General features: G+C 43.5%; 1 protein-coding gene across 5 annotated transcripts in view; it reads left to right on the top strand.

The window, feature by feature from the left end:
• TMEM94 (transmembrane protein 94) overlaps nucleotides 1–18,373 on the top strand; it is a 92,722-nt gene that overhangs the window by 3,753 nt on the left and 70,596 nt on the right. For 2 of the 5 annotated variants that reach the window (XR_004648176.1, XM_034790137.1), the window contains exons 2-3: nucleotides 3,600–3,677; nucleotides 12,755–12,885. Coding sequence is in view for 2 of the 5 variants with exons in the window: in XM_034790137.1 (XP_034646028.1) it covers nucleotides 12,862–12,885 (24 nt within the window). In the remaining 3 variants the exon portion in view is untranslated. Of the gene's footprint in view, nucleotides 1–3,599; nucleotides 3,678–12,754; nucleotides 12,886–18,373 lie in introns of those variants that run through there. The other 3 variants (XM_034790136.1, XM_034790135.1, XM_034790134.1) reach the window with 2 other exon arrangements.

Raw genomic sequence — 18,373 nt, 5'->3', positions numbered from 1 at the left:
TTGTTTTTAGGCTGGTACTAGAGAGTGTGAGCTCATCTTATATCAGTGGGGCCAGTCTAGGCAAGCAAGATGAATTTGGCAAAAGAACCTGTGAATACAGCTTGCAATCGCCACTTGCAATCTTATCTCCACTTCCCCTTCCCCCAGTGTTTATCTATTGAGGGACTTATAAGGTCCCCATTACCATAGAATCTGAGCATCATGATGTTGGATATCGTCTTTCACTTCTTTGGTACTATCCATCCTTGTATACGTATACTGTGAAATGTTTTAGTATTCTGTTTGCTCTTTTGGGGCATCATCCTAGGAAGCTGCTGAAGACTCACTGCTACTGTTGAAGCCGATGGGTGGGACAAGAGCGCTCTCATCACTTTTCAGAACTGGGCCCCACAGTGCTGTAAATATTAGGTTGCTTTTTTACTTTGTCTCAGACTGAATACTAGGACATGCTACTTCCCTATCTGGTGGGCTCAGGGGGGTGTATAAGCACCTGGAATAGAGTAGACAAAGGAAACCTCCAAAAATTTAGCTTTTTAATTTTCTTTGCCAAAGGAATGAAAGTAATAGACTTTTTCCTTCTGAAACATTTTATTATTGTTTTAAATCTTCTATTTTAGCAAGACGGGAAATAGTTGTTTTCAGTATAATAACCCTAGTATGGTTGCTGCATCCCTGACAATTAGATTGACTTTATTCATCTGCACCTGATATCTTTAGTTTTTGTATTTATAAAAGCATGCACCCATCGCTTAAGCCTCTGGTTGACTTTGTTGATAAAACTACTACTAATGTATTATAACCTATTGCCTATTGTTAGGCCTCACCTAAATAAGCTATCAGGGACCTCATACAGAGTCCATTCAAGTCAGTGGCAAGACTTCCATGCTCCAGCTGACGCATTTTAAATAATTTAAACTGTAAGACAACTTTCACCCATCAAGAGCTTACTAGTATTTAATAAAGATTGGCCATCTTTATGTTAAAGTTGTCATTTAAAACATTTTTTGGAAGGGATGTAAATCCTCCTGTAATCAAGGCATGAGCCAATCTGTAAATTACAGGTGTTAGGAAGAATCTCCCTTTATGGGCAGGTTAGTCTGTAATTGCTTAGTTCAGACTTATTGTACCTTCCTCTGAAGCAGCTGGTCCTGCCAGGCAGGATACTGGATCAGACTAGATAGACCACTGGCCTGATCCATCTGGCAATTACTACTTCACTAACTGGGAAAAAATTAAAATGAAAGGTGTATTTTTTTTTCAAATGCATAGGGCCTGCTCCTGCTAAACCTATGTCTTGGAAGTAATCCCATCACTTGTATGATTAAGGACTCTTTACTTGAGGGAGCTTTTCCAGACCAGACCTCTCTCCCAGATTCCCGTTCTCTATCCTTGCTGCTTGACTCCTGCCTTAGACTCCTCCCCCCCCCCCCGACTCCTTTGGGGGCAATGTTCTGGTCTGAGACTATTGTGCTGAACCAGAAAGGAAGGGGTCAGATGTGCATTTCTTGTTATGAAACCCTCTGAAAATAAGAAAGAAATACAAGTAAAATGGAAAGAACTAATTTTAGTAGCAAATGTTTAAAAATGTATATTGAAATTAATTTCAAATTGGGGCCAGGTTTACACTTACAAATTAGATTGACATAGTCACATTGGTCAGGGCTGTGAAAATTTTCATGCCATGAGCACTGTAGTTAGGTTGACCTAGCCCCTGCTGTAGCCACAGCAAGACTAATGGAAGAATTCTTCCAATTAACTATATTGATGGAAAAACCCCTTCTGTCAATGTGGGAAGTATCTACACTATAGAACTACCACAGCACAGCTGTGGCGCTGTAGCTGTGTCACTGTAGCGTAGACATACCTTGAGTTTCAAAATCCAGTGCTTTCCTCTCTGATTTCAAGGCAGAATGAGTCTCTTCTTCTGTTAGCAAGAAAAGTGAACTTCCATGGAATAAGCTGAGGGCTTGTCTACATGAGATGTTATTGCACAGAAAGCCAAAGTCTGAATCTACTGCACACTGATTTACAGCCTGGTAACATCCTGTGTGGACATTGCTACAGTGCACTAAAATTTCATGTTACATGTCAAAGCATGCTACAGACCTATAGGTATATCCACATAGGTCCTTTCTGTGTGCCATTCTAGCACACTGTAGATTCATACTCTGGTTTCCCCACAGTAACATCCCTTGTAGACAAGTCTGAGACTCATCTACAGCCACAGAACAGTGGAAATACCAAGGGAATATTTCTTGAATACTCTTCTGTTGTCAGTTTTTAAGCAACACTACTTCACGTTTAGATGGTAACTTCTTTCAGAGGATCTCCCCAACCTTAGAGATGTTAATGAACTATACCACACAGCTCACCTGTGAAGTAGGTAAGTATTAGCCTGATCTATAAAGTAGGGACACTAAGGTAAATATGTTATGGTTTGTCCAAGATCAAACAGTGAATTAGGGGCAGAAATAGAATCCGATAGTCAGACTGCCAGTTCATCTGCTCTAATTACTGTACACACTTGCTGGGCATTAACAAAATTAACAATGCCACTTTTAAGCACTCCATGAAGCCCAGCTATCAGTAAACACAGAGTGTTGCAAATTATCTGCTAGATGCTAAATACTGGCGAATAGGAAGACCCTATGGCATTGCTAATATATATTTAAAAAAAAAAAAGTATTAATCCAAGCCATTCTTTCTAAGGCGCAGCTGTTTTTTCTCTTATGTGTTTTCCCAATGTTTCTATGCTAGGTGATATATCAGAATTCTCTTCTTGTGGGATTAATTTCTGGCAATGAGATGTTCAGACTCTCTCCGTCTTCTTTGTAGATGTAATACAGATTGGGAATTCTACTTAAATAAAGTAAAAGCATTAGGAACCGAACACTCCAGGGAAAACTGTAGCCAGGAATATTTTTTCTCCTCCTGGAATATTTGTAACATGGGATGCTTTTGAAGCATAATTTTTTTCCAGGTGCATTGATAGTGTAATTGTCTGATCTTCCTAATCAGCTGCTGCCATCGTACATCTTGTATAATGTATCACAGTGTGTTGTTTTTAATTGTTGGATTATATAACCTAAATACATCAAAAGAGTGTTGTGAGGCTTAATCAGTTAATGTTTCTGCAGTACTTTGAAATTCTTGGATGAGAGATGCTTGACAAATGCAGACTATTATTACTAATATATGAAAACTCAGATTTAAGAAATATACTTTATAAATGCCCAAATGTGGGGAGACCATGTTTAATTCTAAAGATGGTTATTTTAATATTCAGATGGATCCCTCCAGAGGCTCAGCATCTGATGTTCAGGCAGGTGTTTCAAATGCTGCTTAGCTGATAGAAACTTGTTGACCTTCAGGTCAAGCTACAAGTCTCCCTTTTTCTGGGCAGGAAGGGTCAGTTGAGGGTAGTGGAAAAGTTTTTTGTTTTGCATTTGGAAGGGTTCAGTTTGTTGGACACTGGGTCTGATTGTTGTTTCATATTGAATGTGCACGAGGCCAAAGCAGTGGATGGATGCATTATTATAAATTGAAATAAAGAGAAAATATTCTGAAATAAAACTATGAATCTCCCTATGTTCCTCTAGGTAATTATTGGCTCAATTCTGCGGACTTGTCACAGAACTGGCCCTACATGGACCATTACCTCATTGCTGCTGACCTAAGTAATGTATCAAGAGAACAACTGAACGTTAAAGACCGCAGTTACGCTGGCTATATTATTTGACTGAGCTTGCAAGGCTTTTCACTCAGTCTGATGGCATTTCTCTGTGTGGTGTAATGCAATAACTTTTGGATGCTACATACAATCAGTTCCAGAATTCCAGAGAATGTTCTAGGCATCAATAGGTGGAACCCTATTGATGTTTTTTTGGGGAAATCTGAAAACCAGAAGAGATGAAATAGCGGGGGATGCAGAATTTCCGTCATCTGCTTAGCAGAGTCATAGCTTCAGACATCTTTGTAATTGTCTACTGTTCAAAAATCAAGTTGATGGTACCCATTAACAACATCCAGTATAATACCCATATCTCATCTCTGCTTGTCCTCCCAATGGAGTTTAAAATGTTGGCACAGTGCATGACTTATTTCCCAGACAGAAAGAAGATAAATAGTAATATTGAGGGGGTCAGGGGAAAGTGGGGGAGGGGGGCACGCAGAGCCCTTGTGCTGGGGGAATGGGGAGCACACAGAGCCCCTGGCCTGGGGGGCCCTGGTATCAGGAAGGGGGGGGGCAAACAGAGTCCCTGGAGGGAAGGTGGGAATGGGAGTACAGAGGCCCTGGCATGGGAGGAAGAAGGGGATCCTGGTATGGGAAGAGGGAATGGGTGTGCATATGGAGACCCTAGAATGTGGGACTCTGCTACATACTCCCTCCCCTCCATACCAAAGTTGTCACTCCAGTATAGTCCCTTTTGGCCAGGTGTATTGATGCATTAACACTGCCTCAGTTTTCCCCAATGTCCTTTGGCCTATTCTGGCTGTAGGAGTGACCTTCCCTCCAGCCAGACCACTTTACAGAGTCCAGCCCTTTTCAGGGCCACAGAATCCATTACGAGAGTCCAACAGAAGTGTATAAAAAAAACAAACATCAGCCCAGCTGGACACAGCCGGCAGCCACCTAATTGCAGGCGTGCCTCTGCTGCTCTAGACTTTTCTCCTGTGTAACCACAGGTTTCTGTGCCTCAGTCAATCCCACAATCTAGGGGCTGGTGTGCTCCTTCCCTTACTCCAGGTTTCAAGCAGACTACAGCTCACTGGGCCCTTGTCTCAACTAAGGCGTCCAGCTCACCCACTGAAGAAGCCTATCTACTTTTCTCCTCTTCTTCCTCCCTTTCTAAATCCTGCACCCATGCCTAATAGTCTGTACAAGTGCATCTGGGAAGGAGCTAACTGGATCTCTCACCGCAAGTTAACCTCTTCCAGACCTGTCACCGGGGAGATAGAGGGAGACACAGAGCCCCTGGCATGTGCCAGAGAGGGAATGGTAGGGGGACCCAGGCCCAGATCCTCAAAAGTATTTAGGTGCCTAACTTCCTCTGAAACCAATGGAAGTTATAAACCTAAATACTTTTGAGGGTCTGGGCCACAGAACTAGTGGCATGTGCTGGAAGGGCTGGGGCAGGAGTTGCAGGGAGTCCCTGAAATAGAAGGGGATGGGAGAATGGCACACAGGGGGCCCGTGGGATAAATGCAGAAATGCAAGGAACTCCTGGTATGTGCAGTGAGCTTGGCCTACAGACGCTACGAAGTGTGGGAACCCCTAATTCTGTGAAGCCATATTTACTATTTGTATCATGATCCCTCCCTCCCCAGTACTATGCTAATTGTTTTTAGTGGATACCACATAAATGTTGCAAACAAATTGGGGATTGTTTGATAATAGAATATGTATTTGAAAAACAAGGGCTTTATATGCAGGCAAATTATATTTTAGGTGACTCAAGTACTGATCTAGCCAGAGAAGGCAGACTTTGTCTGTGGTTTCAGTTGTCTTCGTCATATAAATATCATAGCTTATCTACTGTTAGCTAGTGAACAAACTCTTTAAAGTGTGGTTCTGCTGTGAAAAGATCGGCTTGCTGTGTGTATCCGGAGTGGTCCAAAAAGGATGCGGGTTCATTGCTCCACTGTCGAAGTGTTTAGGACCTAACCATTTTTGTCATCTTAAGTTGGGGGAGAGAAAAATTAAATTGATGATGAGGTTCACTTCAGTTCCATTCAGACTTTGGGGAAACCCTATGTGTCTAGATCTCCCTTTACGGGATGATTAGATAGCTATGGAGATATCATTCAGAATTGTTGTTCATTGTTTTTGCTAGCCATTTAGATTTATGTAGGTAAAGAGTATCCACTCTTTCCAACCAATCTGTGTGTGTCTAAGGCCTTGGCTACACTGGCAATTCACAGCGCTGCACTTGCTGCGCTCAGGGGTGTGAAAAAACACCCCCTCTGAGCGCAGCGAGTGCAGCGCTGTAAAACGCAAGTGTAGTTGCGCCGCCAGCACTGCGAGAGCTCTCTCGCAGCGCTGTATGTACTCCACCTCTCCGAGGGGAATAGCTTGCAGCGCTGCGAGCGAGCGTGCCGCGCTGCAGGCACTGATTACACTGGCGCTTTACAGCGCTGCACTCGCTGCGCTCAGAGGGGGTGTTTTTTCACACCCCTGGGCGCAGCAAGTGCAGCGCTGTGAATTGCCGGTGTAGCCAAGGCCTAACTTCACTGTTGAGAGTCCCCCTCCCTGCACCCTGGCACTATAGATGCTTGCACTGATCTTAGTGTGACACTCCTACACATGCTGGACAATGTGTTTTGAACTTTGACGAGTGGCATGTTTTGCCTTCAAGATCACATTTCAGTTTGCTGCCTGAAACGGAATGTCACCGCAGTGCTGAGCAAGGCTGTCACCTGCACGGCTGTCTCCCTTCATGAACTCCTCCTGTTCAAATGGTTCTGGAAGGGGGAGCAGAGCAGAGCCGAGCCACCGCTGCTAATGATCTGGGCTACACTGGATCAGCACAGACAACATTCAGGATGTTTTCTTCACTTTCTGCTTTTGTGGCTTGGGCCTCCAGGTATCTGAGTGTGTCCTTGCTAGTCAAGGCCATGAGTCTCCTATTTGGGCTAATAGGAAGAAGAATCCTGGAGCTTTCTCAAACCCTTCTCTGAATTGCCATTTCCCTTCATTTTAAAAGTCCATCCTCTCTCCCTTTGCCTTGTGCTGAAGTGATCCCTGAGTTAAGGGCAAGATATCAAGGTGCTATTTTGCTGTATAGGGGCATACTAAGGTATATGTGCCTCCTTCTCATTCCCAGCCCCTCTTTGTCTGCTACACTCCAGTAACATTCTGTGATCTTTTCATTGCACTTGCTAATTGGCCTGACATAGTTGATTGAGCAATTGTAGAAGATAGCATCATTCCCATACTGTCTCTTTGCCTGTGAGGGTCACAAAGCAGAAAACAGGCTGAGTCCAGACTGCTAGCTAATTCTGGTGATGTGCCAGCCAGAAGGTAGAGACAGCAAAAGTAACTACAGATGGTTTTTGTCCTATGTACTCTGAACAGTTCATCTCTAGCAAATGAACTGAGTATGTGTAACCTCAAATGCAGATATCCGCATGAATGGAAATGCTTATATCTGACACTTGGGCCTGTGGCAGTTCTCCACAAAGGGCCATATTTTTGGAGGTTAAGGTACCCACCCTACACAACCCAAATCATGTATCATTTGAAAGCTTATTTTATGTACATTTAGATGAGGTATCATGTGCTGCTGTCAAGTGGTGCTGTAAGCCTGTAGGTGAGGTGAAACAATGGTTCTGAAAATGAGCGTCATTTTTTGCACAGTTCCAGAAACACACTGTCACACGACTGTGACTACAGTTTTTACTGTTTAAGTTAATTTCAACACCTTATTGTGGTGGTTATTGGTCAGAGCTACCAAATTACAATGTACTAAAAGATTTTTATTGGTTTTGCATGGGCAAGTTTTTTTTAGAAATGACTAAGCAAAAATGCTGTATATCAACATCTTGCAATATATTAACATGAAATGTTTTCACATTGCATATTCTTAAATGGCAAAGTATCTCACAAGTGATTATAATAGTTTTCTATATTTTCAGCTGAAATTTGCTGACCAGAGTAGTCTCTCACTGAACGTTGTGCACTAATAGCAGTAGTTAGCATGCCCATAGTTTCTACTGCAGTGGGTAGATATAAATGTACATGAATTCCTAATGTAATGCTTCTCCATTTGTAAGCTTCTGTACATACAGTGTAGCTCTAGTCTTCCTGTGAGAAGGTTTTAATTTGTAATTGCCTACATATGCAGTACTAGCTTTTGAAATATTCTAGGAACTAGATTTTTAATTTAGTGACACTTATGTAAAGGTCATTAGTGTTAGAGATGACAATCCACAGCTTTGTATTACGAATATACAAAAACTGAGGAAAAGAAGTTGTCTAACAAGAAGTAGTGACAATAAAGTCCCACAGACAAGTCCTTGCCTCTGCACTGAAGAGGGTTGAAGAGCATGTTACAACTTTTACCAACCATATCATCAACAATATGACACACCCATTTGACCCTGAATCACCATCCAGAGGTGCTTAACCATGTTCCGTGGACTGCACGTAACATCAGATGTACAAGAGTCTACTGAAAATAGCAGATGTTGGTGAAGAACAATTGGAGAGATGTGAGAGATTCTCTTAATTCTGATGGGACACGTAGCTTCTTCAGCCCCGTCAAGAAATCTGACATGATCATTTGCTGACATGGCCAAGAAGACCAAATTTGTCTGCCAGGGGAGGGACAATCACGGCAGTTATCAGTCCAGAAATTGTTTTCTGTAGAGCCCTGTCCTTAGCAAGATGCAGAGATGATGTTTCAATGGCAGCTGTTCTTAGTCACCCTGTAGGACCTGTGCTTATGTCCCTCTTTCATGGTGACGGACCAATGAGAAGAATAGACATAGCTGTATTAGGGCATCAGCTGGAAGCTCAAGATGAAAGAATCCACAAGCTAAGAGCATGCAAGAAGGAAATCACAGCGTACATCAGAAATGCAATGGCTGTCGTACAAATGATGGCTGGAGACAAATTCCACACATTTGATGAATTGGCTGCTGAGTCCTTGAGGCAGATCCTAAAATGGTTTGACAAAGTTAATTTGTAATCAAAGTCTTTGGCAGATATGACAGCAGTAACTCTAAAAATTGCAGAAAGACAGTGCTGGATAGGATCTGGCAGGGGACTGGACTCGATGACCTCTCAAGGTCCCTTCCAGTCCTATAATCTATGAATCTATGAATCTAAGATTGGATGCAAGAAATACCAGTTGATTGATTGGGTCCCCTGTGCCTCCATGGAAAAAGTTTCTAAACGTGGCATTCAGCCAGCAGTCACTTGTAAAATTTATCTGTGAATATATGGTTCAAAATGTACCTGAGAGCGAAGTAGTGAAGTTCATCACCAGTAGGTGTTGAAGAAGCCCAAGACTTGTACAGTACTGAAGAAAAAGTGGACACAAGGATGCTTCTGCATATTGTATGTGCCAATATGGGTTTTGGGTCTCTTGGTGTCAAAGGAACCATAGTAATTAGGTCACTTGAAGTTTTGGTGCTTGCTGTTCACTGCTTTCCAAAAATGATAATGTGTTGATTGAAATAGGCACCACTACCAGTACAATAGATAAGTGTCATTTCATACCTGTGCACACAATTTGTTACACACCTCAGACTGACTTCTGCAACATACTTCTTGCTGTACACTAATTAACAGGGTGTAACTCTGTGTCATCCCTATTTGGTATTGGGGATGGGGGGGAAGTCTGTGTTTAATGTCATCAAAACAAAGGGAGCTTACCGCTTCAGAAATCTTTCCTGATGGGGGGAGAGTGACACAAACTGCATTTTTTGCAAGAAGGAAGTCTGTAGTACTGCTGTATGACCCGAGTGAGAGAGAAAAAGAGACTCAGAGACCTGAATTGCTTGTGTCTCAATCTATCCAACAAAAAGGACAAGTCGCTGGCCAAACGCAGACCATATGAGGACAGTTTTGAAGAATATGTCAAAAGAACACCCTGGCAAACAACTATTTGGATGTCTTAGCACATAGAAAAAACAGATATTGGATCATCATTGCAACATGGATGGAAAAATGTGGATGAACTACCATAGGTGCTGGAACTAAGAGTGCTGGGGGTGGGGTGGCGGGGGCTGCCGCATCCCCTGGCTTGTCGTGGATTCCTTTATATACAGGATTTACAGTTTGGTTCAATGACTCTCAGCAATCCCACTATAAAAATTGTTCCAGCACGACTGTGAACTATTTCCTGTATTCTCCAAGGGCCGCAGGGCATCTGAGCTTCTAGAAGATCTTATTTCTGCCTGTACCTGTAGGGGTCACTGCACAATCAAATGTGTTTGTAGTCAACAGACTTCCCTGCATAGAATGTGTATGTGCTAAGGCAATGAAGATTATGGTAACCCACACACTCTCAGCATGATGAACAAGATGATGATGATGTTGACTAGAAATGTTACCAGCTCTATTACATTTCAGTGATATCTGTACAAATTTATTATTAGATTTGTTCTCCTTCAGATTGTTGTTGTGATGCTTTGAGGTCACAAAGAAATCCAATGTTATGTTTTGAAATAATATAGTCATTAAACAGAAACAAATGGAAATATTTCAAAGTGGTCATTTTAATGTGGTGTCATTGTTTTATCTCCGTTTCTGTGGTAATTGCACCACTTGACAGCTTCACATCATACCTTGTCTTAAAGTAGACATAGCATTTTCAAATGATGTATGGGATGCATATTACTCCTGGGGGAATTCTGCACCAAAACATTAAAAATTCTGTGCACAATATTTTAAAATTCTGCATATTTTTATCAAAATAACGTAATAATGCTGGTTTCAATTATTTTGGTAATTTGTTTAAACTACAATACAATTAATGGAGAATGGGCATGGGGAGCATTAGAGAAGATCCCCTCTGTCTAATAGTAATGTAGCTAGTATTGACCCTTTACTTCTATAAAAAGCAACAGAGGGTCCTGTGGCACCTTTAAGACTAACAGAAGTATTGGGAGCATAAGCTTTCGTGGGTAAGAACCTCACTTCTTCAGATGCAAGTAATGGAAATTTCCAGAGGCAGGTATAAATCAGTATGGAGATAACGAGGTTAGTTCAATCAGGGAGGGTGAGGTGCTCTGCTAGCAGTTGAGGTGTGAACACCAAGGGAGGAGAAACTGCTTCTGTAGTTGGATAGCCATTCACAGTCTTTGTTTAATCCTGATCTGATAGTGTCAAATTTGCAAATGAACTGGAGCTCAGCAGTTTCTCTTTGGAGTCTGGTCCTGAAGTTTTTTTGCTGTAAGATGGCTACCTTTACATCTGCTATTGTGTGGCCAGGGAGGTTGAAGTGTTTTCCTACAGGTTTTTGTATATTGCCATTCCTGATATCTGACTTGTGTCCATTTATCCTCTTGGCCCCACAATATGCCAATATTTTGCTAAGAACAATGGGAACAATTCACTAAGCAGGCAGGCTGCTACATTCTGCTCTGCCTGAGGCGACAGAGCCTGCCCCACGCCTACCTCTTCAGAAACACCCCAAAGCCCTCCCCCTTCATGCCGAGTGTGCCGCAATAGCGAGCGAGAGGGACAGGGTGTCTCTGTCTCTCACAGGAATGACTGCTCATTCCCCCTCCCCTGCGGCGGTGATTTACGTCTCTACCGGCTGCCCAAACCGACCTTCCTGCACTGCCGGGGAGGGGATGCATGACTGCTCTTGCGGCTTCCTTTTGCTTCCCTGTCAGAAGTCATTTTTCTGCAGGGAAGCAAAGAAATCTGCGGGGGCCATGAATTCTGCACATGCGCAGTGATGCAGAATTCCCCCAGGAGTATTGTATATGTAGAGAGGGTACATTAAGTTGACCAAATTGTTGGTGTCTGCCTCTCACCTAATAACACATACACGTGCATGGTCATAGTCACAGGGGGAACATTGCTTTCTAAGGGAGCTGAGGGTTTCTTTTGTGCTCAAATGAATCTAGTTACACTGCTGTCATAGAGAACAGCGCCATGCACAAAGATTGCAGGGAGCTGGGAGACGATCAGCAGAATCCATCTGCTGTGAAAAATAGGCTAACCTACAGACTAGGGTAAGGTGGAAAGTCTGGTGACCACATCCAGCCTAGACCCCTTCACAGGGTTTTGTTTCAGTTTAGTAAATACAGACCTGGTATGGGTCAGTTTACTGAACTATGTGCCTCCTGTTTATTAGAAGCATCTGTCCAAGCTCTGACTCTACATAACTATTAAAAATACAAGAGTCGTTAACCCTTATCTCCAAACGACTCTCTGCTGCCCAAGGCCACTTCATCATATAGCCCCTTTTATTATCTCAACTCATTTAATATTGAAAATGATCCCCTCCTAAATATAATACCCTGCAATGAACTACCGAATTCCTTCAACTAGTCCCCTCCCTGCAAAGTCCAAAATAACAGATGAGTCTTGCTGTGTGCCCTGAAGGTCAACCAATTCAGGCTATGTCAGAGCAAGGGGGAAAATGAGTTCCAGAGCTGTCTCCTGCTATAGCTCTGTTAATCCCAGTTTTGCTAAAATAAAATTTGCTGATGGTCTGGAGCCATTCTTTAGGCCTTCTCGCCCGTTTAATGATGGGTCAGATTTGAGCTTAGCCCTGTAGTATAGCCTTGTCAAAGAGGATCTGATGTGGTGTTTCAGCAAATGGAAGAGTCATTACTGCAGGCTCCATTAGAGATTAGCTGGACAGAGCCCCGGTTAGATAAAAATAGCAAGACAAATGGCTGCTGGTGACAGCCTGGTCCGATCACACGTCTGCTGGCTGGCATTTCAGCCTGCTGTCTTGGGAACACCTGGTGGAATCTAGCTCCTTGCTAGGGGCAGTGTTTGGCAGTTCTCCTGGATGTGTGCCAGGATATATGTCAAGGCTGCTGCATTTATTTTGCTCTACAGGGAATTTAATTCATCTAGTGCTGACAGCTTTTTTGAAAGTTAAACTGATAAAGCCCACTTGGGGCGGGGGACTGCAAACTAATGGGGCACAATTTAGAACCACATTCTACTCCAGGTTTCTCTCTCATACACCCCTTTCCTTTCATTTGAAGTCTATCAGCTTCATTATACACTTGTCTTAGAGTGTGAAGGAAAATCTGACTCTTGCCCTTTTTGTTTCCGCAGATGGTGTTACGATAACAGAGTAACCAAGCGTCATACACACCTAGGAGAGATTCTCCCCTGAAGGGGTAGTTACATTGTGTTGGGCATGCTTACAGAACCGTGCAGCCATGGACCTGAAGGAGCAGTGTCAGGTAGGTTCCCCAGAAAGGAGATCACATCTTAAGCTTATTGATTCTAAAGTCCTAGTTGGGTTGCTTCTCTGTGCATGTTTCACATTAGCATGTAAGTAATCCGCAGTTGTTGCTAAAGCTGGAAGATCTTTCTCCTGCATAGTCAAAGGGACATGTTTGCTTGTCCCTTATAACTAAAGTCCACCATTGGATAACCCAGCGATACCAGGAGGATATCCAGTTCATACCAGCAGCCTCGTATTTTCTGTCCTATGTGGTTGGCATGCAATATGAGTAGGGTCAATGATCTTCTGTGGAATTAGTAGACCTGTTGAGTAGAGGACTATCAAGGAAATTATGTTCTCATCTCTTTGTCAGATCATGGGTTGCATTCTGAGTTTAATGGATGTTTACTCTTGTTTTGGGAGACTACCAGTGTGAGAAACCAGGCAGTGAGATGCAGAGCTGTTTGCTTCTAGGTCATCGGTTTGCACACAGCTCAGATTTGGCAGGGGCCAAAAGTTACTACCACTGACAGACTGGATGATTGTGTGAAATGAGTTGATTTATCTCAGTTTGGTTCGTAGTGGACAAATGAACATAAGAATGGCCTTACTGGGTCAGACCAATGGTCTATCTAGTCCATGTCCTGTCTTTCAACAGTGGCTGGTGACAGATGCTTCAGAGGGAGTGAACAGAACAGTCCCAGCTTCCAGTAGTCAGAAGTTCAGGGACATCCAGAGCATGGGATTGTGTCCTTGACCATCCTGGCTAACAGCGATTGATGGACCCATCCTCCATGAACTTATCTAATTATTTTTTGAACCTAGTTATGCTTTTGGCCTTCACAACATCCCCTAGCAATAAGTTCCACAGGTTGACTGTCCATTGTCTGAAGAAGTGCTTCCTTTTGTTTGTTTTAAGCCTACTGCCTATTAATTTCATCGGGTGACCTTTAGTTCTTGTGTTATATGAAGGGATAAATAACATTTCCTTATTCACTTTCTCCACACCATTCATGATTTTATAGACCTCTATCATATCTCCCCTTAGTAGTCTTTTCTAAACTGAACTGTCCCAGTCTTCTTAACCTCTCCTCATATGGAAATTGTTCCATATTCCTAATCACTTTTGTTGCCCTTCTTTGTACTTTTTCCAGTTCTAATAGATCTTTTTTGAGATGGGGAGACCAGAACTGCACTCAGTATTCAAGATGTGGGTGTACCATGGATTTATATTGTGGCATTATGATATTTTCTGTCTTACTATCTATCTATCTCCTAATGGTTCCTAACATTGTTAGCTTTTTTGTCTGCTGCTGCTGCACACTGAGCAGATGTTTTCAGAAAACTATCCATGATGATTCCAAGATCTTTCTTAAGTAGTAACTGCTAATTTAGGCCTCATCATTTTGTATGTATAGTTGGGATTATGTTTTCCAATATGCATTACTTTGCATTTATCAACATTTAATTTCTTTTGCCATTTTGTTGCCCAGTCACCCAATTTTATGATCCTTTTGTAACTCTTTGCAGTCTGGGTGGACTCATATCTCAGTTGGCACCCTTGGTTGGGACTCGTTAGAAGAGTGTAGGGTTGAATGGGCCATAGAGATCCCTTCTCATCTGTGTGTAACCAGCCTCTTGTTACCTAGTTTGTTTCCAATCCTAAAGAAAGAAGGGAGAGAGAGGCCTCCCTGGTGGGTAGGTGCAGCCGGGAGCTTTAAAGGGATATTTGCAGTGGTTCATGGAAGATTATTGGCCTTATATGCACTGTTCCCTCCTTGAGGTGAAATCTGAGATGATGATGATAAGAAGAAATAGAGAGAGCAGCAGACACTACTCGATTGGCCACTTATTCTATGCATGAATTTCTGTAGCCACTTGAGTATCAAATGTGTTTGTCACTCGAGAGAGTGAATAGGTACATGCCCTATTCTGGGGCCTGGTCTGGGTGAGAGATTGTGTTTGAGACCAAAGCTGGAAAAGGTCATGTGTACAACTGCTATAGACCAGCACTGGTGAGAAAAAATGCTTATACTTCACCCTCTTTGCTCGCTCCCCTCTCTTGCCTCCCTCCCCAACCATTGTAGCTTTTTCATTGCCAGATCACATTAACTACTGTACCTCCATTTTACTCTCCATGCAGCCATTTCCCTTGCTGAGCATATTCTGCAGTCTTCAGCACGCTGGCTGCCTTTTGCTTATTAGTGCAGATTACCTTGTTAGATAATAGCTTGAGAGACAGACTTTCTCTACAACAGAGGTTCTCAAACTGTGGTGGTCTGCGAGCTCCATTCAGGTGGTCCATGGATAGTTCCCTCTAAGGGGCACGCCTGGGTGGCCGTACACGAGAGAATGAAGGGCCACCCACCTAATTAGAGGAGCCGTGCAGGCGTGGCTCCACTACTTAGATGCCTGGATCCTGGAGAAGATGCATGTGTAAGGTTAGGTGGTGGCCTTGGGGGGAATAGGGAGTAGGTGGGAGGGGGCAGTGGAGTGAGAAGAGGGGGTGGGGTGAATTTGGGATGTGCAGGGCTGCGGTGGCCAGAGAAAGAGGCTATTTTCCCCAGCTCCAGGGCTGCGGCTGCTGGGGAGAGACAGCTCTCCTTCCCAGCCTCAGCTCTGTGGCTGCTGTGGCAGGGGAGAGACCCCCCTCCTTCTCAGGCCCAGCTCGGGGGCTGCCATGGCGGGGGAGAGAGAGTACATCCATCGCATTAGAAAGGTAGGACCACTGATATTAAAATATGACTTGTGTGCTTTTATTTGTAGAACAAAAAAAAATTATTATTATTAAGGTTTTTGTATAGAGCGCTTTTATCCAAAGCACTTTACAATAGTTAGCTAACGGTACAAACAACATTTGGAAAGATCATTAAGTGGTCCACCGAGACCCTCAGCAATTTTCAAGTGATCCGCGAACAAAAAAGTTTAAGAACCACTGCTCTACAACATTAACATAGAAACACAAGTGGCACAGGAAGTGCGAAGCATCCCTCACTATTTGGCTTGAGATTGGTGTACATTTTCTTAGCTGGAGTTGTGCTGTTACTTTGTATGAGATCACGAGAAGCTAGGCTTGCCCATGCCTGCATCTGTGAGCTCCCTAATATATTTTGCGTGAGGACCTTGTTGAACTGCGGTGCTTTCAGTTTAAATTGCTAAGACTGTGGAGGTAATGTTACAATTAAAGTAATCATCTATTTGTTCTGTTGTTCATGGCGCTCTGGACTGCTCTGGTATTAATCAGTTTAAGACAAGAAGCAATTATGTGCAGCTATGCCACAGCCTTTCAGGCTACTCTCAGGCTCCAAGACTAGCACTGCTACGGAACAACTGAGCTCTAGAAGTCCACTTTGAGTGCTGCTATCTGTGCAAATGAGCATGCTGAACTTCAGAATGTCCATATCTAGTTTTGACACAAGTGACATTCTTGATAGTACCACTGCTATTTGATTATTGGAACTCAGGAGTTTTACTTGAGTCTCTTGTCATTCAAATCTTATAATAGGTCACAATAGTTCTTCAAGTGATTGCTCATGTCAATTCCAATTAGGTGTACGCGCTGTGTGCACAGCAGCCGGAAGGTTTTTCCCCTAGCAGTACCCATTAGGTTGGTCCGGGCGCCCCCTGGGGTCGCACCTTCATGGCGTTGAATATAGGGCCCTGCTGACCCACCACCACTTCAGTTCCTTCTTACCACCTGTGACAGTTAGCTGGAACGCTCGTAGCTCTTGATTTGCCACCTGAAGCAGCAAGGGCTTTCCATGTTGTTAATAAAGTTTCACTTGGCCACCATTTCTGCCTTCCATCCAGGCATGGAGGGCTGGTTGGTCTTTGCCAACCACATGGTCAGTCATTTCCTTAAAGGCCTTGACAGGTTGTACCCTCATGTTCGACAGCTGGTCCCAGCCTGGGACCATAATCTGGTCCTTTCCAGACTAATGGGGCCACCTTTTGAACCACTGGAAACATGTTCTCTGCTGTACCTCTCATATAAGGTGGCATTTCTGGTACCAATAACGTCAGCCAGGAGGGTGTCTGAGCTCAAGGCCCTAACATCCGAGCCTTCTTACACATTATTCTATAAGGACAAAGTTCAGCTCAGGCCACATCCAGCTTTTCTCACTAAGGTTGTCTCCCAGTTTCATGTTAACCAGGATATCTTTCTCCAGGTTTTCTACCTTAAGCTGCACTCAAGCAGCGTGGAGCAAAAACTTCGTTTGTTGGATGTTCAGGCACTAGCGTTCTATATCGAGCGAACGAAACTGTTCTGGAAGTCTGTTCAGCTGTTTATTGCAGTAGCAGACAGAAAGAAAGGGCTCCCAGTCTCCTCCCAAAGGATTTCATCATGGATCACGTCCTGTATCAGGGCTTGCTACGATCTGGCGAAAGTACTGGCCACTCCACAAGGCACCCATGTTCTGACACAAGAGGTCTGCAGAGCTGCGATTTGGTCGTCTATACATTCTTTTATCTCATATTATGCTATTACACAGCAGGCTAGAGACAATGCAGACTTTGGTAGGGCGGTGCTTCAGTCTGCGAACCTTTGAGCTCCGACCCTGCCTCCAAAACATAGGCTTGGTAATCACCTAATTGGAATTGACATGAGCAATCACTCGAAGAAGAAAAACGGTTACCTGCCTTTCGTAACTGTTCTTCAAGATGTGTTGCTCATGTCCATTCCAATATCACCTGCCTACCCCTCTGTTGGAGCAATCTGGCAAAAAGGAGCTGAAGTGGCAGCGAGTTGGCAGAGCCCTATATTGAGTGCCATGAAGGCGCGACTGTGACCCTCTGTACCTCAGGGGAACACCCTACACCCCCGTGTTCATCTTTATAAAATGATTGTGTGGGACCCAATGCAAAGTTTGTCATGTTGGGTGTCTTTGGAAGGCTCATGATGCACTGAACATGGTTGTTATAGTGATGTTCTAGTAATTGTTACAGTAATGTTATAGTAAGGTTATAGGTAATAATTTCATCTATGTAGTTATGAGGCTGAAAATGTATCTTCATGGCTTAAAATAAGCCCAGGCAAAAACTCTCCAAGAGCAGAGAGGCAGTTCACACCTCATCAGGGCAGTTATGGGACAAACCCAACCCAGCCCAGCCTCACAGGAACAAAGGGTGCTGGCCTAGGCAGCAACAAAAGAATCTGTTAGACTCTTGAGGGAGTCACCCCCTTTCCTTTGGTCAGTTTGGAACTGCGATGAGATAATGCTCACCTGACTCTGAAGGGTTGGGGGCAAAGCCAAGAGGGAAGAAAGGACATGATCAAAGGGAGAGATATTTGCCATGCTATCTCGCTCTCTCTCTTCCACCTACATCTACGGACATCACACCAAGCAACTGAAGCACTGATCAAAGGGGAGAGTCTGGTTGAAGAGCAGCCAGCCAGCCTGTGGTGAGAAGCATCAAAGTTTGTAAGGGCATTGAAACAACGTGGAGTCTGGTGGCACCTTAAAGACTAACAGATTTATTTGGGCATAAGCTTTTGTGGGTAG

This window comes from Trachemys scripta, chromosome 14 (assembly GCF_013100865.1).
Source record: "Trachemys scripta elegans isolate TJP31775 chromosome 14, CAS_Tse_1.0, whole genome shotgun sequence".
Taxonomy (NCBI): Eukaryota; Metazoa; Chordata; order Testudines; family Emydidae; genus Trachemys; species Trachemys scripta.
This window is presented reverse-complemented; position numbering and strand designations above follow the sequence as displayed.